This window comes from Lepeophtheirus salmonis, chromosome 14 (assembly GCF_016086655.4).
Source record: "Lepeophtheirus salmonis chromosome 14, UVic_Lsal_1.4, whole genome shotgun sequence".
Taxonomy (NCBI): Eukaryota; Metazoa; Arthropoda; class Copepoda; order Siphonostomatoida; family Caligidae; genus Lepeophtheirus; species Lepeophtheirus salmonis.
Genome location: NC_052144.2, coordinates 24,707,937 through 24,733,772, shown reverse-complemented (window position 1 = coordinate 24,733,772; position 25,836 = coordinate 24,707,937). Strand labels below are relative to the sequence as shown.

Below are 25,836 nucleotides of genomic sequence, written 5' to 3'. Positions count from 1 at the left end.
CACTTAGGTTAAGGCTTCTTTAAATCCTGGAAGTACTTTTCGGTATAGCTCTTCATGCAGTGCAGTCTTTATCTCCTCAATCGATACAAATCTCAGTCCTATCATAGTTTTCTTAAGTTTTGGGAACAAGAAAAAGTCACCTGGGCCAAATACAGTAAAAATGGTGACTGAGGCTTGATTGTGTTGTTGTTTTTTGCCAAAAAAAAAAAATGCGAGGGTATTTTTGTCAAAATGTTGCAGTTTTGGATCAAACTTAGCAAGCACTCGTTATTACGCCGAAAATGTTCAAAAAAATTTATAGCAATAGCCGATCGATATGTCAATATCCTCAGCAACCTCTCCAATAGTAATTTGACGTTTTCCAAAACAAACTTTTTCACGGAGTCAACGTTTTTCTCTATTGTTGACGTGTTTGGGGGTCCAGCGCTAGGATCGTTATTGGCATCTCCCCCGCTATCTTGGAAAAGTTTGTATCACTTTTAAACTTCTTTTTTTTTACTCGGAACAGTTTCACCGTATCCCAATGTCAACATTTCAAATGTTTTGGAGCACTTAATTTTATTTTTTACACAAATTTAATGCAAATTATTTAATCCATGTTTTTCAATTTTCAAAATATCCCCGAACACGCAAAATACTTCTAAACGTTATGCATTTCACAAACAGGCTATACGTATTATATAGCTGAAACAGTAAATATATGTTCGTGACGAGTGTACTAACATAAAATAATCAACCATACCAAATGTACCTTGTCCACGAAATTGGAGAAATCTTCTTACTTTTTTTTTGGAGCTGTGATATACGCTCGATGCTACAGGCCAAACACTTAAGATATTTAGTAATATGACTGAATTTTTATTTTTAGATCAAAAATATTTATATGATATTCATTAGAGATCACTGTATAGAGTGCATACAAAAATGTGTATGATTAATATGACTAAATTGCTATATTACAGTTTATTCAATGTACCCCTGCAGAAACACTTGACATTTCATCTAAAATGTCTGTGAGATTTAATTAATATGACTGCATTGTTATTTCTTTGATCAAAAATGACTGTTTTCCATTCAAACATACAGATAAACTTTATTTTATAATTTAGATATACAATAAGAAATTTTTTACCTAACATAATTTTGTTAAAAAGTTATGATGAAATGTCTTCAAAGCTATACTGACTATATACTGAGAATTTTTTTAATTATCAGTAGTTTATATATATATATGAATTTTTGAAGAGTAAATGAACTTTTTTGCAGAGTTTATTAAGAATAATTGAACTAGTTATTTTTTTAATAAATTAATAACCTATCTAAACTTATTTAACTCATTTTTTTTTATCGGAAGAGTAATCATATAAATTGTGAAATGATATGTACTGTATTTTTGATACTTTCGAATTAAAAAATTTCTACTCTAAAATAATTTATCTGTATTTGGTAAACTTTTGTGAACATCAACATTCTTTTTTTTTTATCCTTCTATTCACCCTTGAACTTAAGATAACTTTTCAGTTATTTCTTTTGAGAAAATTGCTTTGACTAACAAACTCCAGTCTAGGAATGAATTAAACTTCTATTTCGAGGTATTACTGTAAATTATTTAAGATATGTGGCATTATATAAGTTATACGTCAAATTAAAAAAAAAAGGTGTTAGTTAAATAACATTTTTTACTCCATCAGAGTCAATCCGAGGGGAATATTATTTCTCTGGTTGGGATTGCCAATTAATTATTAATAAAAGAAAAACGAACAAATGTGAGGTGATATTATACCCCTTTTGTCAAGTTTTATCTTTTCTTAAACATTTGTTCATCTTGTTACCTTAAGTACTTCTTTTTTAATGGTTTATTCTTATGGATACATATTCACTATAATGTCTTTCATTAATAATTTTAATTATTTCAAATTTTGTGCGAGAAATATTTATATGAAATCATTTTGTAAAATCCCTCGGATATTTATTTGTACTTGTAAATTTGGAAGGGCTAATAAATTTTAATGTAAAATTAAGATCAAGAAATGATTGTAAACGGATATCCCTTTGTATCCATATAATCTGTAACAAAGAAGAAGTTATAAACTGAAAGCTCTTTTTAAAAGATTTGAAAGTATATTAATGTTTGTAGAGGCTCTTTTTTTTAAATAAATATTAGTAATAATAACTAATCCGGGTATCCTAAACAAATATTTTCTTTTCTGATTCAAACATAAATTTGACTAAAAATGTCGCTAATTTCTCTATAGAAAATCATGTTTGGTTGTAAGTAACCCTTTTGAGATTTCATCAAACTATAGTCCCTAAACTTTATCTACGTAGTCTAATGTATATATTGTATGTACACACAATATATATATGAAAAAATACGTAAAAAATAAGAAAATAAATATATTTCTACATTTCACAAAAAAAATTCTTAGGTTTTATTCTATTAAAGTACATAGATAAAATATTTTATTCATTTTTTCTTTTGGGTTAGACATAAAGAGGCTTCTCTGAAGAGCAGTGAAAAAATAGAAATTAAATCTCTTACAAAACAAATAATAAAAAGTATATCCTACGTTGAAATATTTTGAAAAGATTTTCATTTTATTAAACTCATATTTCACTCAAATATGGCAAGTATTTATGTATACCTACTTTATTTTAGATACAGAGAAAAGAAGATTGTGAGTTTATTCAGAACGTTAAAAGGAGCTTTTTATTTTACAGAATGCCCCTTTGTGGTAATAATTTATACTAATGTACATATCAAGAGTGTCACTGAATAAAAGACGGTAAAAGGAAGAATGTTATAATTAAAAACCTTTTTTCTTTTTTTTCAATATATTTTATAAATATTTATTTGGTTATCTTGAATACAATCCCACAAAAAGTGCCTAATCATATAAAAATCAAGTAAAATTAAGTGTTTTAGTTATAAGCTAATATTTTATTTGCATATTTTTTCTATTTTTTCAATTATAACTAAAACTAAAGAATACTAATTGAAAGAAGTAATTAATATTTTAGAAAGAGGAAAAGTTCAGAAATTGGATATAAATAAGTTAATTAGATCACTTACATTAAATCAATAATTGCCAAACAAATACATTCTGATTAATTATTATGAAGGGCGTAAGAGGATAGCCAATCGTCTAGACCAACAAAAAGTAAAGATGTATTCGTTATAACGAACAATCATAGTGGACATTTTCTGGATTTTAAAAAAAAAAAAAAGATGTGCTTACTATGCAAGCAAGGAATATAGAAAATCGAACTTTGGTCATTTGTATGGCTTGTAATCTTGATTTATGCTTGGTAAGAGATTAAAATTATGGCATTACGTTTCACATGTAAAGCAGTGATTATATTAATAGTAATTATTTTTTCATAGTAGATTTATTACTTGTTTTAATCAGAAATAAAAGTTATGTAAAAATAATCAATAAATATTAAGAATTTGACTCCAAAGTGTAACTTTAGCATTTTGTTTAAATATAATAAAAAATTACCCTTCACACCCAGAGGGGCATCAGTGTCCCATCAAATTCTGGCCAAACTATTAAAGTTATTAAATAAATTAATTCTAATTAGTTCTAATATGATTGACTATAATTATCTTTGATTTTCTTTTCAATTCCTTGTGGGTCTGAAAGGGTTAAAGAAAAACGAGTAGTTATAATAAAAAAATGGTAAGGAAAGAGAATGTGATTCTAAATTTAATTTATAAAACTAGAATTCTGCAGCTCAAAACAAACCAAAAAAGTAAAGAAAAATTGATTATCATTTGAATTAATGACCAAATAAATAAAAAATGTCCAATCCAGAGGACCTACAAGTATGGATCGATCCTTCGTGTCATTAATATTAACCATTGCTTTAAAAATATAATTTTCGCTAATTTCCTCATCAATTGTCCAATCTTAACTTTACACTTGAACTTAAATGGGTTATGGAAGTGGGATATTAAATATGAAACAAGCAACTTAGTTACATTAGAAGTAGAAACAGAAATAGTTGAATTGTCATTCAATATTTTGCTTGAATATATGCAATGAACAATTATATTGTTACATCGGCGTGCTGCATGTCTAAAGATCAAAAACATTTTTTTATGTGATTTGTGAAATGACAAAGTCCACATGTACTGTTTTGAAAGTGGCAAACGTCATCATCTCCATTTTTGAGGATCAAGGATAATGAATGAAAGTTTTTAGTCATTTATGAAAAAAAAAACTCAAGATGAAACAGCTCGAAGTTTGTTTTTGAGAACTTGACGCACAACCAATGGCCGCTTTTTTACTAATGTATGTACATAAATATAGTTATTTAGCTGTGGTTTGATAAAATACTTTTTATGACACTATTGATATTATGAATTATTCCACGTGCCCTGTCAAAAGAAAATCTTTGTTGTCGTTAATTTTTCGCGCAATGCTAATGTGATATTGAATTTATTAAAGAAGACAAATAGAATTATCAGATTATTATATATCCTATTTTGACAAATGTGTTTTTTTTATTTCTTGCTTTCTAAGGTTTTTTCACAAATGCATCCATCATTAATTCATGAAGCTAGAAAAAAAATGTTTTTTCTTTAATCAATCATATTAAATATATTTGCGCATCCGTCAATGTTGAAATAATATTAAACTTAATTTGCTTCAAGACAATGCAACTTTTCCATTAACAAAATCATAGTACAGCATTGATGTTTACTTTTTGAAAACATGAAAATCGACAAAGAATCATATTGATTTGATTCATTCATAATTGAGTAATAACATGGTGAACGGAATTTTCACTTACTCTATCACTAATCAAAAAATAACATAACTCAATCAATTTTAAAGATATTTATTGGATCTAATATTTAATTTGTAGATTCATTAAAGTTAAAACAATATTAAAAAATGGAAAACCTGCTAACTTCTATAACCTCTTTAAAGATGCCCCTGAAGTGAATTAATGGCCTTTAGAGATCCATTATGCTCAAATCCTGTTTTATATATGCGATTAGACTTCTCTTAATGGAATGATGTTGTGATTGAGTATATGGATTTTGACAAAGTAACTAATTAAATTAAGACTGTAGCTATTAGGAAGCCATAAATCTTTGGTAACAAGATTTTAGACATTTGAGACATATCATCGGAATTTTTTACAGATTGCCAGGCCTTATTTTAGCATGAGCTCGGCCTGTAGCAAAAATATACATATGTGCAGGTCCTTTTTTAGTTAAGACCTAATATTTTTATGGTTTTTCTAATAAATTATGTCTATATATCATTTCATGAATTTTTTTTACCGTATAATGTTTCCTTTAATTTTTAAAATGACTTTTTTTATGGTAATTTTATAAAAATTTATTCTTTTCATATATTATATGTTTATATTTTTAGAATATTATATACGCCCACTCCCCTGAAATCAGCCCTACATATGGCATCTTATAATATTTTGGAAATTTATCTTTTTTATACCGGCTCTTACTGTTGTTTCATCATATCTCAAACCCTTCCTCCCTCATTGACCATAATTACTGGACCCATGGTCTCATCCAACATATTTTGTGTGTGATAATATACTGTCCTCAGTCCAATACTTAAAGTTTTAGCAAATATTGGTATTATCTAAATATATCTTGCTGTTAAACAGGGTTTTGTAATGGCCCATCTTATTTTCTTATTCACAGAAATTAAATCATTTGACTGGGTGGGCCATTGAAATCTACACACTTACTAAGGCAATTAGAAATTAAGGTTGAGTGATTGAAATTAATTAAAATTTATAAGTGTATATTATGTTTAAGTCGAGAAAATGACACTTAAACGTGATCGAACAATTTCCATTCAGCCACTCACAGGCTGTTGGGCGTCTCCAGGACCACTTTCTACGCCGTTAACAAGTCCAAAACGTAAGCAACGTGGAAGAGATTTGTCAAAAAGGTCAAACTGGACCCGGAAAAGGGATAGACAACAGCCCAGGCCAATCCCCTCAAGTCCATGACGGCCAAAACAAGATATTTCGGTTTTTCACACCAGATAGTCCAGAGAGTTATCAAAAAGTGGGTAGACATAGCCTTGTGATGGTGGACAGGCTACTTTTGTTACTAGCCATGAAAAAACCTATCTCCTCCGTTGCAAGTCTCTTTCGAGTTATTTTGTACTCTTTTTGGACACTGTTGACCACCCCTCCCTACAGCCCTGATGCCATCCCCCTCCACTACGCCTTTTTGGGTGGATTCGAGGGGAAGGCCTGCAGTATCCGTCATACAAACACTGAGGCCCTGAAAGTCACTATCAGTCAGCACTGGAACCCAATTACAAAGGAAGAAATCCCCGGCCTCTGGAAGTCATCCTTGCCGCAAAGGGTGGTTACATAAATTGTTAAATTCTGTTGTTAATTAATAAATTATATCATGTTGAAGTATAATATGTGTTCAGATTTTAATGGAACGTTTGGAATGTCCTCTTACAACTCAAAAAGCAGGCTCCTAGAACACTTAGCTATGTCCATAATCCTAATCACATCAGCTTTAGCATCTTGGAGATCAAAGAGGCACTGTCATTTTGCTTCTCATGATAAAATAAACATTAATTAATAGTCCACGTTATGGTGTCCTACCCTGTACATACTCCAAATTTTTGGAAAAACTCTGATAATATTTTTTTTGTGTTCAGCGTTTGTCTTGAATCTCTTTTATTGATAAATGTAGCAATTACAAATTAAATATCAAAATTACAATGTTTTTGGTTCAAAAAATTGTTCCATTAAGTAAGTATCATAAATAAAAAATTTCATTTCAAGGTGGGCTCCCAAATTGACAAACATCACGATAAATTATTAAACGTGTCTCTTAAATCTGATTTTACGTTTTATTTAAATTTATCTCTAGTCTATAATTATTTAATTATAACTACAAAAAATTATGAAATACCAACAACAAATGATATGAATAAATATAAATATGTACAACCTTTATTCCATTAATAACACATGTCCCCCGATGTTTATTATAATTGTGTTTACCTAGGTAATATATTATAAATGGAACAACTCCAATATTTATCACATTCATCCCCTTCTCGTTAATATCTTAAATAATCTGCAGATCTTCGATTTCTTTTTGATATTCTAAACACCTGAATATATGTTTACTCAGATTCCGTACTTCTATTTTTTTTCATTTACCACTTGAGATCTTCCAATATCTTTTGTTTGTATTTAATCAATTCATGAATCTAATTTTTCTGTAGAATCATAGAAAGATTTATCGAACTTTGGCCATGCGGTGCTAAATACTTTCAAGAGACAGTTTTGATATCCCCTTCCGGAAGAAGTAAAATAAGATACTCTGGGTTTGTAGAGATGAGATCTACTTTGTCAAAGAAAGGTTCTTACTTACTTTGACGCATATGTCTCTTCATATAAAGTTTCCCTGGTCTAGTAACCTAGACGGAATTGTTGAGCCTATTGCTGAGAGCCTTTCATTAAAAAAAATATTTAATGTGGTGTATGTAATACAGAACGTATTGAATGGAAAACATCTGTATTACTTAATCCTTACAACTTTGACTTAACCCTCAAGTCATTAACATAAGGGAAACACTTTTCCAATTGATACCATTGTATCTTTCAACTTGTAAGAATGATAAGGAGTTGTTCTACTTATCGCAATTCATTTTATTGTAAAAATTGCTTAACTCTTTAGACATGAGCGATATTCCATGGTCACTTTGAATGCATAATGGCATTCCAAACAGTGAAAATAATTCGCCAAAATTAATTAATGTAGATAATATCATGTATCAACATGGAAATACAAACAGGAAGGGTGAATATTCATCTATGATTATCAAAAATTTGTATTATTCTTGAGTGTTTTGTCTTGAACATAAAGGAGACGGTTCTTGATCAGTGATTACCAAAAAGTGTTTAACTATCACGAAATGAAACCACTTACGCATAGTTATAGGCGATATCCGATATTATAGGCTTATATTTCTATAGATGAATGTCTTATTTCATTTTTATATAAAGTTGGTGAAAAGTGCTAGCGGTCTATTTTTTTTTATTTAAAGCTGCTCTGTAATGTTTTCTGAAACGGCAGTATTCAATAACGGACGTAATCCATCGGGATCCATCTGAATATATTGTTTTTCTATTCAACATCCTAAAAGATTTATTTTTGAAATATCATATGTACAGTTCGTGCAGTGCTAAATACTTTATAGAAACAGTTTTTCTATCACTAGAAATATGTACAACAGCGTAAAATATTAAAAATATATTTATGAAATGGCAAAGGACCAAATCTATCGATTATATGACATTACGACCTGTTTAATATTGAAACGACCCTATTCAAAATATGTTTCAAATAATTATGAATCTTCAAACTTTAACTTTTCAAAAAATCATGTTTGTAGGTTAAAAAAATGCCAGAATAAATCAAATTTGGAAAGCACAATAGTTACTAACGTATCTAATTTCATTTCAATGTTAATGGGTAAAAATTACACACATTAATATTTAAGCATACAATTTTAATTAAACGAAATACCATATTTACATCACTATCTCAACATTTAAGATTTATAATTTTGTCAATTGTTAAAATAAAAAATTGTTATTTTTTGACGTATTAGCTATGATTTTATGTAAATCTTTATAATAAAATAAACAATGGAGGATTTTTTTTGTAACTTTTTAAAAACTTAAAAAGAGTATAAAAATATTATATTTTTAATAGAAATAAAAATTTAGTATAAGTTTTGAAATAAATTAAACAAATTATTGGAATTTTTCGTGGTAAATACAACAAATAATTAATCTTATAAGTCTTGGTCAAATGAAAAAAAATATTTTTGGCTTATGTATCCAATCTATTAGAAAAACTGAAAATCATTTTATACTTGAAATGTGAACAATTGGTTAGACATTTATGAGTACTTAAATATATTTCCAGGTTCACTTCTTGAGGACAAAAAAAATGCACAAGAGTTCCAAGAGGATATCAAAATAGATACATCATACTCTATGCAAAAACATTGGAACTTTTGGAAAAAAAACTTAGCTCTTCCATACATTTCTAATGAAACAAAGAGTCTTGTCCTTGGTACTCTAGGACAAACTACTTATTTAAACTGCATCGTGGGAAACATTGGGGATCGAGAGGTAAGAGCTATATACAAGTAACTATATTTTGGGATATTTGTAATTATCAAACTTTTACAGAAATTTGTTTTTTCTTTTTTGGGCTGAAAGAAACTTTTTTCAAGTGAAAAACGTTTCATAGAAGTAGTTTAACGAAAAAAAAAAAAGATTTTTGGAACTTTCTTTTTTTCTAATTAATAATTACCTATTAAGCATGGGTTTTTTTTCTGCAAAAGTATTCCAAAATCTTCTCAAACTTACCAACAGGGTTGTTTCATATGTAAAAATTTAATATATTTTAGTTTCAAACATTATATTAAAAGATTGTTGTTTTTGGTATGTTGCATATGTGTAACAAAAAGCATTTAAGGGTTAAAAAACAGGTTTTAAATAATTTGTGTATATAGATTTAAGTTCAATTCAATTGAACCCACATCCCCAATCTATTTTTGTGGTCGTTGATTCTTTCATAGAACTGTTTCCATAAACTAGAAATAAGTTATCTTGTACAGTAACACTGCAAAGTTTGTCTTTGTGTACTTAAGCTATTGGCTATTTATAATAACGTCGACTCTTACTTCCTTCAAACTAATACCAAATTCCAAAACAAGGAAATTATTGCATTTTATAATATAATCATGAAATACAATTTGACTGAATTGAGTTGTTCTTTTGCAAATAATTTTGTTATTTAATGTAAAAAAGTTTATAAAAAGTAATATGGATTCAACATTAGAGCCATCCAACGAATAAAAAAATAACCTACATATATCCGTCTGTATTAAATCAGCATAGCCATTTTCGATCCAAGGAACAATAATATAGTCATATTAATGAAATTTTACTTGTAGCAAGTATTTAGAAAATAATAGTACATTACGTAAAAAAAAAAATAGTTTAAACTTAGGAACAAGTATGTATAGGTAAAATTCAGGCAAGTGACACTCTAGAGGCTTAATTACTCACTGGATCATGACCTTATATTAGATATATTTCTTAAAATGTTTGTGCATAGGTCGAACTATTAATTACTTCGGGCAGCGCCAAGTACTACCGCTAAGATAATATTTAATATCATGAACCTAAAACCTTGAGCGTACAGTGGTACTTAGGCGATTCATCAATTCTTGTCATTGTTGATTAAGTTGTCAAATTTGTCAAAATAACTACAAATTGTAATCTTGGAAGGTATTTTGTTTGTTTTTCTTTTGTTTAAGGGATTGGAAGGCTTTTATAGATTCAAGACTCTTGTTTTAGATGATTTGTAATATTTTTGTTAACTTTAATTTAACATCAATTAGGAACCCACGCAACATTAGTAATCATACTAGGTTACAAAAATAATTGTTCAATTTAGTTCAATTACTCATATCTTAAGGATTTTTTTTTTGTTATTATTTTCTTATAATATTTGTATCTGTAAATATAAACAAACTTTCTTTTAAGTAACTCAGTTGTTTTGTTAAAATAATTAAAATTATGATTATATAACGAAAATGCATATTTTTAAATAAACTTTATTTATTTGTCTTTAAGCACTCATGTAATGTCATAAATAAGTAATTTCTTTTTTCTTCAAGTATCCTTTCTTTAAAAAGAAGGAAAATTCTCAACTGTAAATCAAAACACTTAAATGAAATGGAACGGTAAATGTTAAACTCATCATAATAAGATTATTGAATTATTCATAGAAAATACATAAATTTTAAGCCTTGATTTAGAAACTACAAATATTTTTTATCCGTGTGTATTTTATTGTTCATTGCGTGTTCTTGCTCCTTCTGGTACGATATTTACTCATATATTTTTTTCATAATAACATAAGTTTTTTTTTGTTTTTTTCTCAAAAATTAAATGAGTAATTCTGAGTTGCTTATTGTTTTGGCTTTTTTTATCGGGGTTTTGTGAAAAAGAATAGTAACTATTTGCTTATTATTGATCTGAGAAAATGAAAAGGGAATTAAGATAGATATGTAAAAAATATGACCTACACCACTTGCAATAATTTTTGGATTTGTAGGGATGTAAATATTCTTTTAATTTCCGTAAGCGTAGAAAAACTACACCTAACAAAATATTATTACAAATATTTTAAATTTGAGATACAACATAACTATTTGCTGATAGGTTTTATTATAAGCTATTGACATCCTTGCTTGTTGACACATTATAGTTTAAAAAATTCAGTAGAATAGTTAATCAACACATCTTGTTTTGACCAAGATATGATTTTTTTTAAATTATGGCCACCGCAATATAGCCAATATTCACATACCTGGCAATCGGAGCAGTGTTTTCAATTTTTCAAAGATGTTACTTATTATAAGTTTTTAATGTTGAGGAGAGTGACTACTTGTACTCGTTATTATGAAAAATTAAGAGTAACAATATTTTTGTCTGGAGTTATAAATGTAAGTTTAATTTAAAAACGACATCAAAGTAATTCCTGCGTATGTCCTTTTTAGATTCTGAATTGCTTTTTATTTTATTTTCTTCCTCTCATAGATGCCTACATATAACCTAACAAAAACATCTTAACAGTTAGGCTGTTCTTCTCTCACAAATTTAGGGTTATTATGTCATGTTTCGGTTCATTTTCTTTTAACATACCACCAAAAAAAAGTAATTTCGTATTTACTATACATTTATTCAACTATATATATATTTTTCGTTATTGGTCACATCAGATCATACGATGAATTGTTGTAAAGTTGTAACTATAAACTACAAACGATTTTGTACAATATTACGCTTGACCTGTTCCGTCGTGAATTATTGTGCGTCGAGTATGGAGGTTTCAAAGAAATAAATTCACCATATTTTACATTTTTTAGTATCTGAATGGGAAAAACTCGTCTAAAACGACCAAGAAAATTTGCTTTGCTTCTGGGACCAGTATTCTTTCGGTTCGTTGTGCACAGCTGTTGTTCGAAAGATTTTTTTTCCCCAGCACAATTCTTTCTCTTATATGAAGAACTCGACCTTTTGAAGCTGGCAAATGATCAGAAGTGGCCAGTATTGGCGAATAAGAGACAACAAGACATCATCATGACAACGCCAGGATGTACACATCTTTGATGACTTGACAGTAGCTCTGGAAGATCGGATAAGAAGTTTTTGGGCATCCAGTCTACAGTCCATACCTGGCATCAAGTGAATACTATCAATTATTCTTAATGGCCAACGCGCTTTGGGTTACAAATTTGGCCTCAAAAGAGGCCTGTGAAAATTGGTTGTCCAAGTTTTCTGCCAATAAGCATAAGCATTTCTACGAATAGGGAAGGTATTATGAAGTTGGATTCTCTTGGCAACAAGTAAAAAAAAGAAAAGAAAAGGGCTTACTTGGCTTCATTTGGATGATTCTAATACTCCTTATACAGCATTGCAAATAATCGAAAGATACGATATATCTTTTTCCCCAACCTGTCATAAGCTAATAAGGCTATAATCACCGCTTAATATGTGGCAATTGTTACACGCAATTACAAAAGAATTTTCGCTCCATTTCATTCTGCAACAATACATTAAACTTATTGACTCAAAAAATAAATCAACAACAGGCAAAGTATGGTTGTTCCTCATTACTGATTAAAGTATGCATTTCATAAATAACAGAGTGTTCTGGTGTTACACCCCTAATTTACTGAGAAATTAAAAAATTATATCTTTAAGAAAAAAATCCCATAGAAACATATTCCAATGTTTATTATATTTACATTTATACGTATCCTATTAAACATGCAATAGTTTATTTAGACATATGATATCCCTTTTTCTCAATCTCACATTTGCACAAAAGGATAACAGCATTATTTTATTAACTATATATGATTTTATGATACACTTTTGTAGTCATTCTTTATTGGTTGATAAAATTCTTCACTGTACATTCATAAAATAAAATAATGGTCAAATGTGGGGAATTTTGGCAAGGAAAGATATGATTTTTTCTAAAGGTGTCTTTAGGTTAAAAGTGATTTAGGATATAGCAGAAAGAGATGTCACATGGGCTAAGTTGGCTTTTCAAAATACCGAGCAAGTTTTTACGGGCTAGAACTTTCGTGGAATAAAACCTATTAGTGATGTATTAGTTTTGACTTATACATTTATTTAAAAAAGCAAGTAAAATTTCATTACAAATACCCTTTTAGCTGACAAAAACATGAAGATAGAGACACTTATTAGGGGTTTATTTTTTTATGTTTACAAAAATAAATGCCACAGAGTCCAGTTAAACAGTTCAATAATACCGGAATGGATTAAGGAATAAATGCGTGCACGCACACTGCTACGTTAATCCTGTCACGAATTGGAATATGGAGAATGTAATGAACATGATATTTACAATTGACATACAAATACATCACAAATCAAAATTCATTGAAATGTTATTTCTTCATCTGTAAGACCTCGTAACTCAGTTACACGCCCTATGTTTCGTTTCTGAGTAGAAATACTATCAATGACTCTACATCCTAAATTATCCTAAAAATAATTTATACAAACATGTAAAAAATCAGCTTATTTTTTAAGAAACAAAATGTGTTTAATGACGTCACACTCTACTGTCAAAAGGACGTGCATTATGTAAAGCGTTAGTAGATATATAGATCTATATAGAAGAATTAATAATGCAACCCCTTGTCGCTAATGTCTTCTGTGTACTTAACGCTACAAAATAAATTATTTTTATCCACAATAAGTGAAAATTGGATTATCATTGATTTTGCTACTCAAAATAAGGTTTAATCAAATGTCTGAAAAAAAAGTTGACAACATTATTGATTTTTTGTACAAAAATCTGTAATATGCATAATTATAGTATAAATTTTGCGGTGTAAGTTTTTAATGTAAAAAAAGAGAAAGGGATGTTAAAACTTTTTCAACCAAAAAATTATAATTGTGAAATTAAGACATCAATATTGTTTTACTTCTTTTTAAATTTAAATTTGACAGTAAAAGTCAAGAATTAATTAAAACTTTGCTCTTATACTCTGAAGAAATATAGCTTTTTTTTCCTTTCTAAGAAGAGGCATTTTTTCATATGAAAGGAAATACATACAAAGAAATTCTGCTTTACAGATAGCACTCTGTTTCTTTGTTCTCCAGAAAAAGTTTATTTATTTTCTTTTTTTGTAGTTCTTACCATAATTATGCCATGAACATTAGAACTACAACGTAAAATAAATGTATATAATCAAGGTGTAAAAATAAAGATTTTATATTAACTGTCTAAGCATTAATACATGAAAACATTGTCTTAGAATGAATACTATAACAATTATTTAAGATTATATATTTTGCTGTCATAGTTCCAGGAAGAGGGATTACGAGATAAACCTAGCAAAAGGAAAAGGAATCTATATTTACTTTAATTCGAAGAATAATACTCTAACAAAAAATATAAATTTACTAGAAAAATATTTCTTTCATATAACAGAATCTCAAATTACAAGCAACTATCAAAAATTGTTGTCTGATTTCATTACATAATCTTTTTTTTTTTTCTTACTGATATATAGGTTTATATATTTGATACGTGTAATTTTCCAATGCAGTATAAGTCCAAAGAGTTTGCTAAATAGGTACGAGTCCCATCTCATGTCTCTGTAAGTTAATCCTAGTAAACTCTAAATTATTTTCTAAATAAATATGCATTCTCGATTAATTCTGCAAAGAAAAGGGGAAATCCTTTTTTATTAAAATTTTTTTCTTTCAAAATTTATTATGTCAAATACAGAACAAAAAACCTATAGCAGATTTTGGCACCTCTTTTTACATGTTTTTGCATTTTTAAAACATTTTTTCCCCAATCCCTAGTTGTCATAGTCTACAACATGGCTTCTCAGCCTGGGGAACATGTACACCTAGGGTTACACTTAAGGTTTCAGTAAAATATAAAAAGAAAATATGTTTTTCATTTTTATTTTTCCAATGTAACATATATATCATATAAATATATAACAGTTCGTTAAATATTGATTTTAAAAGTCAGACTCTGCAGAGCAATATCAAAATTAATCCTCCAATTGATAAACTACAAATCAAAAACAAAGTTAGGGATCTAATTAAAACGATTAAAATATCAATTATCTCCGTTGATTTTATGTTATATTGTATTAAGTATTTCATATAGATAGCTAATTAGTCTTGAGGAGAAAAAAGATATTAATCGTTATAATACACAAAAGAATAATAAAAATTGAATGGTTATATTTTATTTTTTTATTTTTTTTTATTTAATTTAGAGGTACGTAGTTATGTATCAAAATAGTAAAGGATACAAGGCAAGATAAAGTTTTGTGAGCCTGGATCTAAACAATAAAGTCTTAATTTGATTTATGATACTTTTTTCTTAAATTGTAGTTGGTATTTTTGTGCTAACTTTGAATCATCTTAAGTGATTACGTATATTTGTAGAATGTAGAATATTTACTAATTCTAAAGTAAAGTACCTTCAAAATCCGTACTTTAAGCATGCCCTTAAGTGTAATTAGAATATCTTATCTATTTAATACGATAAATTTTTATGATGAAACTATATAAAAATAAATTTGATTCCTTATAAAAGAAATACATAATTCTCTAATCCAGAACGAATAAATTAATCACTTCTCATATTAAATCCTTATTTTTTATAAATATTTTGATTTGTTACTAATTATTTCTTCTTTTCTTTTTTTAAAATGAAATTGCCTTGAAATGCAAGCGACTCAATGTCAATTAGATAATGTATATTTTTTTTAAATTGATAAAGATGTGGAAATTTTATTTTGGATGTTTACCTTTACTAAGCATAATACTCGTTCCCATCCTCTTTATAATTGTTAATATTTAGAACTGTGTCAAGTTGAGTCTTTTTTTAAGGATTTGTACTGCAACTTTAATATTTTGAAAGCTTTATGAATATTCAGTGTATTTCTCATTTGATTTCAAAATGGCAATATTGTCAGTTTCATAGTTTAAATTTTTTTTTTATAACATGTTTGTCTTTTGGTATCAAAGACTTACTCTAAACAGTATTATTGTGTCAATAGATATTTTTACTTATTACAATTTACAAGTAATAAATGTGTAATTAAATTTGTGAAAACAAAAAATAATGGCAAAACATTAATAAGTAACAATTTTAACAAAATAAATTATACTGAAATCGAGTTTAAACAACCAAGTTAAAAATTTAAAAAAATTAACTATCTTTAGTTGAATAGAATCTGTAAACCATCGATTATATTCTACTCTTATACCAGCAAAAACCAATTCAATTTTATATATTTTTTTACCAATGCAATAGAATATTTCAAAGCAATCTAGTAAATAATATTTTTTAATTACAGGACATTAAAAGTTGAATATAAATCAACTGGAACCAATTAATCATTCTGAATGATGCTCAAAGTGTTATATTTTATGAAATTGTTAATATTGAGTGATTTACTTGCAATGATAAATATGGCTTTCTTTAAAGAAAAACATAGGCTGAATAAGTTAGAATTCATTATGTTGTACTATGGAATGGAGTTTCTGACCATACCTATGTAAATTGTACACCTTCACTCATTATTAATCTGGATCCCATCAATGAAATAAATTTATATATAGCTATGTCAATCCCAAAATATCATAAATATACATTAGAAATATTAAAAATACTCGTTATAATATTGGCATGTTTGATGCCCTTCAGTAATATTGAATTATTTTCTACAAAATTTATATTTCATTTCTTCTTTTAGTTCATAAACAGTTTCCCTTATTAACCGTTGTCCAACTATGTGCACATTTAATTTTGGCACTCCGCATAAAAGTAATTTTTATTACTTTAGAAACAAGCCTTAAAATATAGGAATAATACTCAAACGATCAGAAACACTGTACTGACCTTCAAATAAGTATCTCAAGCAATTCATTGAACTACAATTTTATTTCTTCAAAAATTGAAAAATATTGATCATATTCCTATGTATCACTTAAGAAAAGGAACTTTAATCAAACCTTTCAAATGCAGCAACATTTTTTTTTAAATTTGAAACTTCGGAAATATAGCAACACTACTTTAAAATTGAAACTTCTGAATCTCTTTACCAGTAAAGAATTGGCTGTAGAGGTAATAAAACTCCCATTGAAGACTGAAACTTTAAAGATATAATTTTTTCATAAAACTACAATAGAAGTTTGAATTAACAAACAACTTTAAATTGGGACATCTTACTTCACATGCTAAAATAATTGGAAAAAAATGACATTTTTTTTGCCTTCTACTTTTTATATGACCCTAAAACTATACTCTATAAACTTAAAATATTATATTACTATTGCTTTAAGTACAAAAGGGCTTTAATGATCATGTCATTTGCGAGTTTTTACTTATTACTTTGAAAATAGAATTAAAAAACATGTGTTAGCGGCGGATTTTTTTTCACCCCACAAAAATACTATTAAGATATGTAGTCACTAGAAAACATGGGCTTAAATTGAATTTTTTTCATTTTCATAAATTAACACCATCCCCCACCTTAATATCAGCGATTGGCAAATTTTTTACCTTGTGCACCACTAGAAGAAATATCAAGATCACTATTATTTAAGAATTTAAGGAGTATGCAAAATTTTGGATGATCTTTTAAAAAAAAAGACTTATTTGTTAAATTTTTTTTTCAAAACTATATTTGTGGTTGACTTTTTTTATGAAACTCCCTATTTAAGCCTCTGTGTACCACTGAAGAGAATTGAGTGCATTACAGTTTGAGAACCACTGTTCTATACCAATGCAAATAAAAAATTAGTAACTCTTTGGTTTGATAAAACACTATCAAAATTTACGATTTAACCACTATATCTATTATTTTTAAATTGAATAATATTAAATATATATATAATTTATTAGGTGTCATGGCTAAGGACAAGAGATCTTCGTATTCTTACGATCGGAAAAATTCGTTACACCGAAGATCCACGCTTCCAACCCCTTCATACGGAAGGAAATGACTTATGGGCTTTGAAAATACGAAATGCGAGTTTTGAAGATCAGGGTATTTATGAATGCCAGGTTTCATATCACGGAGATACAGAGAAGAAACTAAAATGGCCGGTTCGGCTTAGGATTTTAGGTACGAAACTATAATTATGTATATTGTATACCTATAACCTACCTATAATGAGAACTCAAATATGAGCAATTTAGTTTATAAAAATGTAAAATATATGGTTAGTTTCTTTTCATGTAACATGTTACTTTAAGTGTTCAATAACTGTGTAGAAAATTATTATTGAGTGCCTCATATTTCGAAGAGATAATTATTACTTTCATATTAACACACTTGTATACCAATTAGCTCAATAAATATCTATATATATATTTATGTAGTAGAAACGTTCATTCATAGGAACTACTATATTTTGCTTTCATTTAGACATGGGCCATATCAAGCGTATTCAAGGTCATATTTTTCTTTCCTCAAATTTATATTTCCATTTTTTAGTTATTGCTAGGTATGCTGAACTTTGTAGCAGTGTATACCCATAGTTTACTATTCTAAAGAAAATAAATTAGACCTTATTACTTATAAATTTGCAATTCTTGAGACTACTATCAGATATAGGAATCTATATTTATTTTAAAATAAGGTTAAGTCAATTATAAAGGATTACGAAAAATTATCAATTTTCTTTCTTTTTTTGACAAATTATTTAGTAATTTATTATTTTTCAAAACTTATAGATTCTCATGCTGTTATTCCTGGGAATCAAGAGCGACATGTCAAGGCAAGGAGTCGTCTCCTTCTCCGATGCTTTATAGAGAAAAGCTCCGGGCCTCCCAGTTTTATTTATTGGTATCATAATGGAAATGTGATGAATTACTCGGATCGTCAAGGAGTCACAATCCGTACATTATCTGAGAGTGAGTCAACCCTACCATCGCCCTCGCTAAGATCTTCTTCTTCCGCATCAAGAAAGAGGAATTTGAAAAGAAAGAGAAATAATCATCCAGCATCTGTTTTAACTATAAATAGAGTTACGGCCAAGGACTCTGGCAACTATACATGTTCCCCGTCAAATGCCAAAAATCATACAGTACAAGTCCACATTGTTCAAGGTGATATAAGGGTTTTTATACACTTTTAAATGATCTCCCAACTCATTCAAATTTTCTTACAATTTCAGTACAATTGGCAATGCAAAGAGAAACAGGCTCTAAACTTACACCAATCAAAGCAGTCGAACATGCCACGGACAACACTTCCTCAAGTTATTCAACAAGAAAAATAGACCTATCTTTGGCATTATATGTACATTTGATATATGTCACACTTTTGTTAACATAAATATTTTTCCTGAAAGATTTTATATACATAAATAATATATTGATATAATATTTGAATTGAAAGGTCTCGTGTTATATATGAAGAATATAAACAAAAAAACTGTATTTGTAAGTATAATATCAACAATCTATTTGAGGGAGTAAAAAGGAATTTTTATAGGATAAAAAAACGAATAAATCAGTTAAATATTTACAAGTTGAGATTGTGTTATCATAGTGTCTACCCAGACTTACTTACAGAAAATGAATGATCCTCATCAAAAATAAAAACAAAATTTTAAGTAGAAGAACAAGGGTTTTAGTTGAACAGCTGTAAAAGATATATCTCTCAGTTAAGACGTTGCAAAGGTATATAATGGAAGGGATTGACAAAATTTAAGTTTTACAAAAGTAAAATCTACAGTGCTTCAATTATTATCCGAAACAATAGCAGTTATACTAGAAGTCAGGGGCGTTGCTAGCTTCCGTCATTGAGAGGTAGGCCCAAAAATTATCAATATCGTTATATAATTACTTATGTAAATGGATATTTTACATATAAAACTTCTTACATCTAAATGCTACTGATAGTAGAGATAAGTTAATTAATTAACCGCCTACTAAAGAGTTAGGGGTATTTTTAGAATTAATCTAAAATATAATTTTCCTATTTAACTCATAAATAGATATCCTAAAAAAATTCTACATTCCCTAAATAATTATTGCCTTTCATGGGTTAAAATACATTTTTAAGCCACTAAATTATTGTTTCTTTGCTTCGTCATGTGTGTAGTTATTATGTAATGTTTAGATGTACGCAGTTTTAAAGTCATATTGAGTAAGGGATACTCTATACATGGAATTTATATACTTTTTTTTTCTTCTTTTTTGACCAACTCATAGATATTTTTTGAACCATACAATTAGTAAATAATTATTAAATAAAAAAGAAAATTGAAGTAAAACATTCGAACAATGAATCAATATTTTTTTTTCAAATGATATCAAATAAATGAATGAACCCAAGAAATAATTTTATTTCTTAAGAAATTGATTACTTATTCTTTTAATTCAATTTCCTGTTTCATTTCTTAAATATTCTACTTTACAAAGTAGATTTTAGCTGATCTAGTGCTAACCTGATACCGTTGTCAAAAATGTGATCCGACATGACATTGCCGTCACACGTCATCAACCCAAGCACCCATTATCTTGGACGGGAACTTGATCTTAATCACAAGAGGAACATTAAGAAAGAGTTCTTCTCATTTGGATTTTCTGGTTTGTAGGCAGCGTCCAAGGTGAAGTTTGACTCATCTAGTTGAATAGATTCATGATGCTTGTACTTGATTTACAAATTTGGCGGAGTTTTTTGCCTCTAGGTACCTGATGTCCTTCATCTTCGTAGTAGCAGGTGATGCCTTCCCCTGATGTAGGACGTCAAACCAAAGTCATCCTTGATGTCTGGATACTTTTGCCTACTCCTGTATACCGGGTATAGAGTATTTTTGGTAGACACACTTATATATTTATGTTTCACCCATTATCAATACCCAAATTTGTTGGAAAATTTGCCTTATTCCTTATTTAGACCGTGAAATATGCTACTTCAATTTCCCATACTTAAAGTATGTAAATGTATTTCTATCAAAATATCAATTTCCTCTCAAAAATTGACATCAAAATAAATGAGCCATGTAGAAAAAAATAAAAATGTAGTTGATTAGGTATATTAAATAGTAAAAAAAGAGTTCAAAGTAATATATATGAATATGAAAAATTTAATGAAGGTAGAAGACTGATAAAGTTTGATTTTATTTTATTTTATACCGAAGGTACAAAAAAGTTATTCTTTAGTATATCTACATATATTTATCAATACGAAAAAGATTGATGAACTGGAAAAAATAACAAACAAAAATAAGTCAATATTTGTCTTTATTGACTTATTTCTTTTAATATGAAAAAATACACAAGGTAATTTTGTTTTTCTATTAGTGTTTCTTAAAAATAATGTAGTATCTTTTATGGAATGAAATATTTGAATAAACTGGTTAAAAACTTTCTCAAAAACCTTTATTTTTTTATTCATTTAATAAATGTAGATTATATTGGTCCATTTTTTACAAAGAAGCAATTTCTTTAAAAATTTAAATTATAAACAATTTAAATTTTTAATCTTTTTCTAAATAAATATGAATTGCATGTAATTAAAATAAGTTCCTTATAATTTACACTTTATCAAAAAGTAAGTTAGAATGTAATCTCAATCTATTAGCGTGTTGCCTACAAATTGTAGAAAAATATGAGACCGGTGAATTTATTTCCTGTCTTTTCATTCCTAGTACCTTCATTCCCATTAAATTCATTCCCTGTAAAATTTATGCCCCGACATTTCATTTCCACTTTGAAGGGAAATATTTAGGGAGGTCATACACTTGATGTTTCTAAACTAGTTCGTAGTTTTTGTATAGGGCTGTTAAGGGAGTATCAGCTTGATCCTACGAATTATGATGATTGTGGTCAGATTTTATTCATAGCTGAGATTGAAGCAGGGGAGATTAAGTGATCCTGGAGAAGGGGGTGAGGGGCTAAGCAACTTCCTTATTGGTTACGTGGATTTGAATTATCTAAAGGGAAGATAAAGTAGGATTACGAAATGGAGGATTGTGGATTGATGAGAAGGAGTAGGAGTCAGTAATTATAGACGATGAAGAAGAAGAGGAGTAATGACTGGATTTAATTATATTTCCCAAAGTATAAATAACATCCACTGATCGGAATTCCATTCCTACTCCCTATTACAGATAAATCATGATGTCACTTCTAATCCTTAAACACCACAAATCATTAATATCCATTTCCGATCCATCACTAGTCATCACTCACATCCAGCCCTCCCTCTATAGCCCTACAAAAAACTACTTACTAGTTTAGAAACATAAACTCTATGATGCTACTAAAATTCCCATTTCAAAGTGGGAATGAAATGTCCGGGTATGAATTTTACAAGGGATGAATTTTACTGGGAATGAAATTACTAGGAATAAAAAGACCGAGAATGAATTTACTCGGAATAGAATAACATAGTACCATAAAAATGATCACTCCCTTAAAGCGACATATATATTAGGAAAATATGTTGTTGACCTGTTTATTCTTGAACTACATATCATAAATGACGAAATGCATAGGTATTTTAAAAAGACAGTCTTTTTGGGCGGTGAAGGATTTAAACTAAGTGTATAACATTTTGACAATAGGGGAAATGCTTTTATAATCAAAAATTAAGTTATACTGGACATAATTTATCATATTATAAGTAAACACATAGTAAAGTCCCCAGAACCTCCAAAAAAAGTTGAAGCTAGTGATATTTTGAAGAATAATATTGAGACGTATTTCCGCTCACTACATCCATTCATGTAGATTTACTCGCATGTATCCTTGTACTAAATATATAGCTCTGATAAGCATATTATCAAAATATATTCAAAGTACTTTAAATCTCTTATTTAATATTCCTAATTAATTAAAAACTTCCTTGAAGATCTTACATATCCTGAAATAGTGTAAACTTTTAATCAAATTAAAACTCATCCATGCTTTCTGAAAGGAGAACTTCAAAAACAATCTGTATGTAGTGAGAGGGGGAAAAGCTTCAATTTGATAAATGAATTAAGGGGTTGAAAGTATATGCGTAGATAATAGATATTCAGAATTTAAATATAAATATGTTAAAACAAAATAATTCTTATTTAAAATGAAGAAATAAATTACTTCAGAAAAATAATGAAATGAAAATTGACTTTGAATTTATAAAGTTTTTACACGTCTTACTTGAGTTGTTATATCTTTTAGGAAATACAAAAGATATGTAATTAAAAGTTTTTTAATAATAAGGGACCATGAAGCCATTCATAAGAAGTTTGATAAATAAATACTTTTTTTCCCCGTCTTTGTATTAAAAGAGAGACAAGTATTGACCGTTTCAACTGTCCCTAATGACTTGTTCCTCAAGAAATAAAGTTAATAAAGGAAATTTAAATGTGAGACAATATAATGACTTTTAGTTAGATGTTGCAAATGATTAAGTTAGTCTCATGATAAAACGATGCTATTATTCTCAGTGATGCAGAAGACATTACTTATTGTGAGGAATCTCTAGATCTGATGACTATTGAGGAAGAAATAACTCTACTACGACAACAACAATAACAACAAGAGAATCTGGAACAAGTGAAACCAAGACTCAAAGGACGGACAGTCCTTTATCTGTTTCTTGGTCTGATGAGTTTGAAAAATAAAATTTTATGCCAGTATACAATACATAATGTTTTCATTTTTGTACCATCCATAAAATCTATTTATCCTATTAATAATCTTTAATTAATTATTATTATTATTGCTAGTTCAATCAAATGCCTATTTCTTATTTACAGTGCTTTGTGAGAAAACTTAAGGTTATCTTATTATATTTTCCCTTTTCTGAGTGAATTACTTATCACTTTCAGTTATCACTCGGCTAGATATCAGAATCAATGATTTGTCCGTATGTAAAAATAAAAGAAACCGAAAGTGAACGTAATAATCCTGACAATTTAAAAAATGTTTGGAAGGAGAGCAGCTTTGCTAGCATTACGTTTAATTAGGTCAGCTACAAGCGGCTGTGATAGGAAAGGAAATAAATACAAATCCCGATCCGTATATAGCAAGGACATCTAGCCTGGAACTGATGTCAATCTTAAATTCCACTCCGAGTTCAGAAAGGACACATGATTATAACTCCGGACAAACCCCCCTTGTTCCCCTCCGTCTTTCAAAAAAGCACACGCAGTAGTTATTACTTTATATATGGATATTCTGTCTTCAAGATTCAAATAAATATGATAATAGCCTCTTGAGATTGCCAACTAGAAAAAAGCCGCTCCCGCTTTTTAGGAAATATTAATACACCTTTGAGTATTCTGTACATGCACACTCTTTTTTTTTTTTTTTTTTTTTTTGTGCCCAGTAATTTTGTACTAAGTGCATTTTACCTTAAAACCATTTTGTATCAAGGATATTTCGCCTAAATATATATATATAAATAAAGTTTTTACGTCGTTATTACTTATTTTTGTTTAAAAACAAAAAAATGCAATAACATCCATTAAATGTTGTATTTTTTTCTGTTGGAATTATGATTTTGCCTCATATTATGCTAATTTGTCAATCCATGAGTATTTTCCGTACGAATAATCTAACATGTCCAATAAAAATTACAATTATACAAGTGATTTGCAATTCTTTGTTTCGAATCGTTGCCGTGTTTATTATTATTTTTATATTAAACTAGTTGTATAATTATCTTTTCTCTTGTTCGAATTCATTACATAGTGAAGTATTGTTGGTGCAGGCATTGAAATTTTGGGGGATGATTCCATCATTTTTTCAAAAGAAAACAACCATTTAATGCGTTTTTTAGTAATACAAAGAATATATTTGGATTAGAAAATTCCAAAGGAACATCAATTTTAACCAAAAATTAAAAAAATTACCGTTTATTTATATTTTAAGACGAAATATCCTTGACAAAAAATGGCTTGAAGGCGAAACGGTCAAGCAAAATGTCCTGAGGAAAAAAAAATTATGGAAAAATTACCGAGTGCCCTTTCTTTTACCCATAGAATTAAAATTAAATAATTTTTACTAATTTTTCAACTTATTTTTTTTTGCTAGCAGGAGTATCTGGCATTGCTCTGAATTATTTGTTAAACTACAATGCAAAATTTTTGACCATCCTTGTTGCACAAATTGATTTCATGATCAATTGGATAAATTTCACTTTTATATATTCATTAATAATTGTTTCTGCGTTTTTATTTAATAATATTATTAAAAGTTATCATAATTTATTTTTAAATGTTTAAAATAAAATTCTACAAATTTATTAAAAATTGAAAACACTGATACTAAAGGACTTTTTTTTTAAAAGTATTTTTGTATTTTATTGAGATATATAAACCCTTTATACAATCAACTCTTTGACCATAACTTTTTGGTTAAATATATAACGCTGAGTTTTAGCTACCCACGCTCGTTCCTAAGTTGTTATGCTTAGATCAAGTAGTCACACAGTTTTAAGAAATTAAGCACAAACTAAGAAATAAGTCCTCCACATAGACATAGACAAACTTTGTTTTATTAATATAAATTATCAGAATAACAATTAATCAATATAGTTGTTTCTTTATTCTCTTAGACATTAATTACATTGTTATTTTAATTAAACTTTTTCTTTCTTTTTAAAAACTTATTCAACTAATAGGAAGATGGAAAATAATTCTAAATAGGTCCAATAAAAAGTGTACATTCCATAGATGGAGTATTCCTTGGATTGA

General features: G+C 28.3%; 1 protein-coding gene across 4 annotated transcripts in view; it reads left to right on the top strand.

The window, feature by feature from the left end:
- The window catches only part of LOC121129667 (zwei Ig domain protein zig-8), a 453,671-nt gene extending 434,003 nt beyond the window's left edge, over positions 1-19,668 (top strand). For all 4 annotated transcript variants that reach the window (XM_071893299.1, XM_071893300.1, XM_071893298.1 and 1 more), the window contains 4 exons: positions 8,963-9,171; positions 18,038-18,260; positions 18,872-19,246; positions 19,315-19,668. In XM_071893299.1, the coding sequence (XP_071749400.1) occupies positions 8,963-9,171; positions 18,038-18,260; positions 18,872-19,246; positions 19,315-19,475 (968 nt within the window). In that variant the 3' untranslated portion in view covers positions 19,476-19,668. The remainder of the gene's footprint in view (positions 1-8,962; positions 9,172-18,037; positions 18,261-18,871; positions 19,247-19,314) is intronic.
- Positions 19,669-25,836: the final 6,168 nt, after the last annotated feature.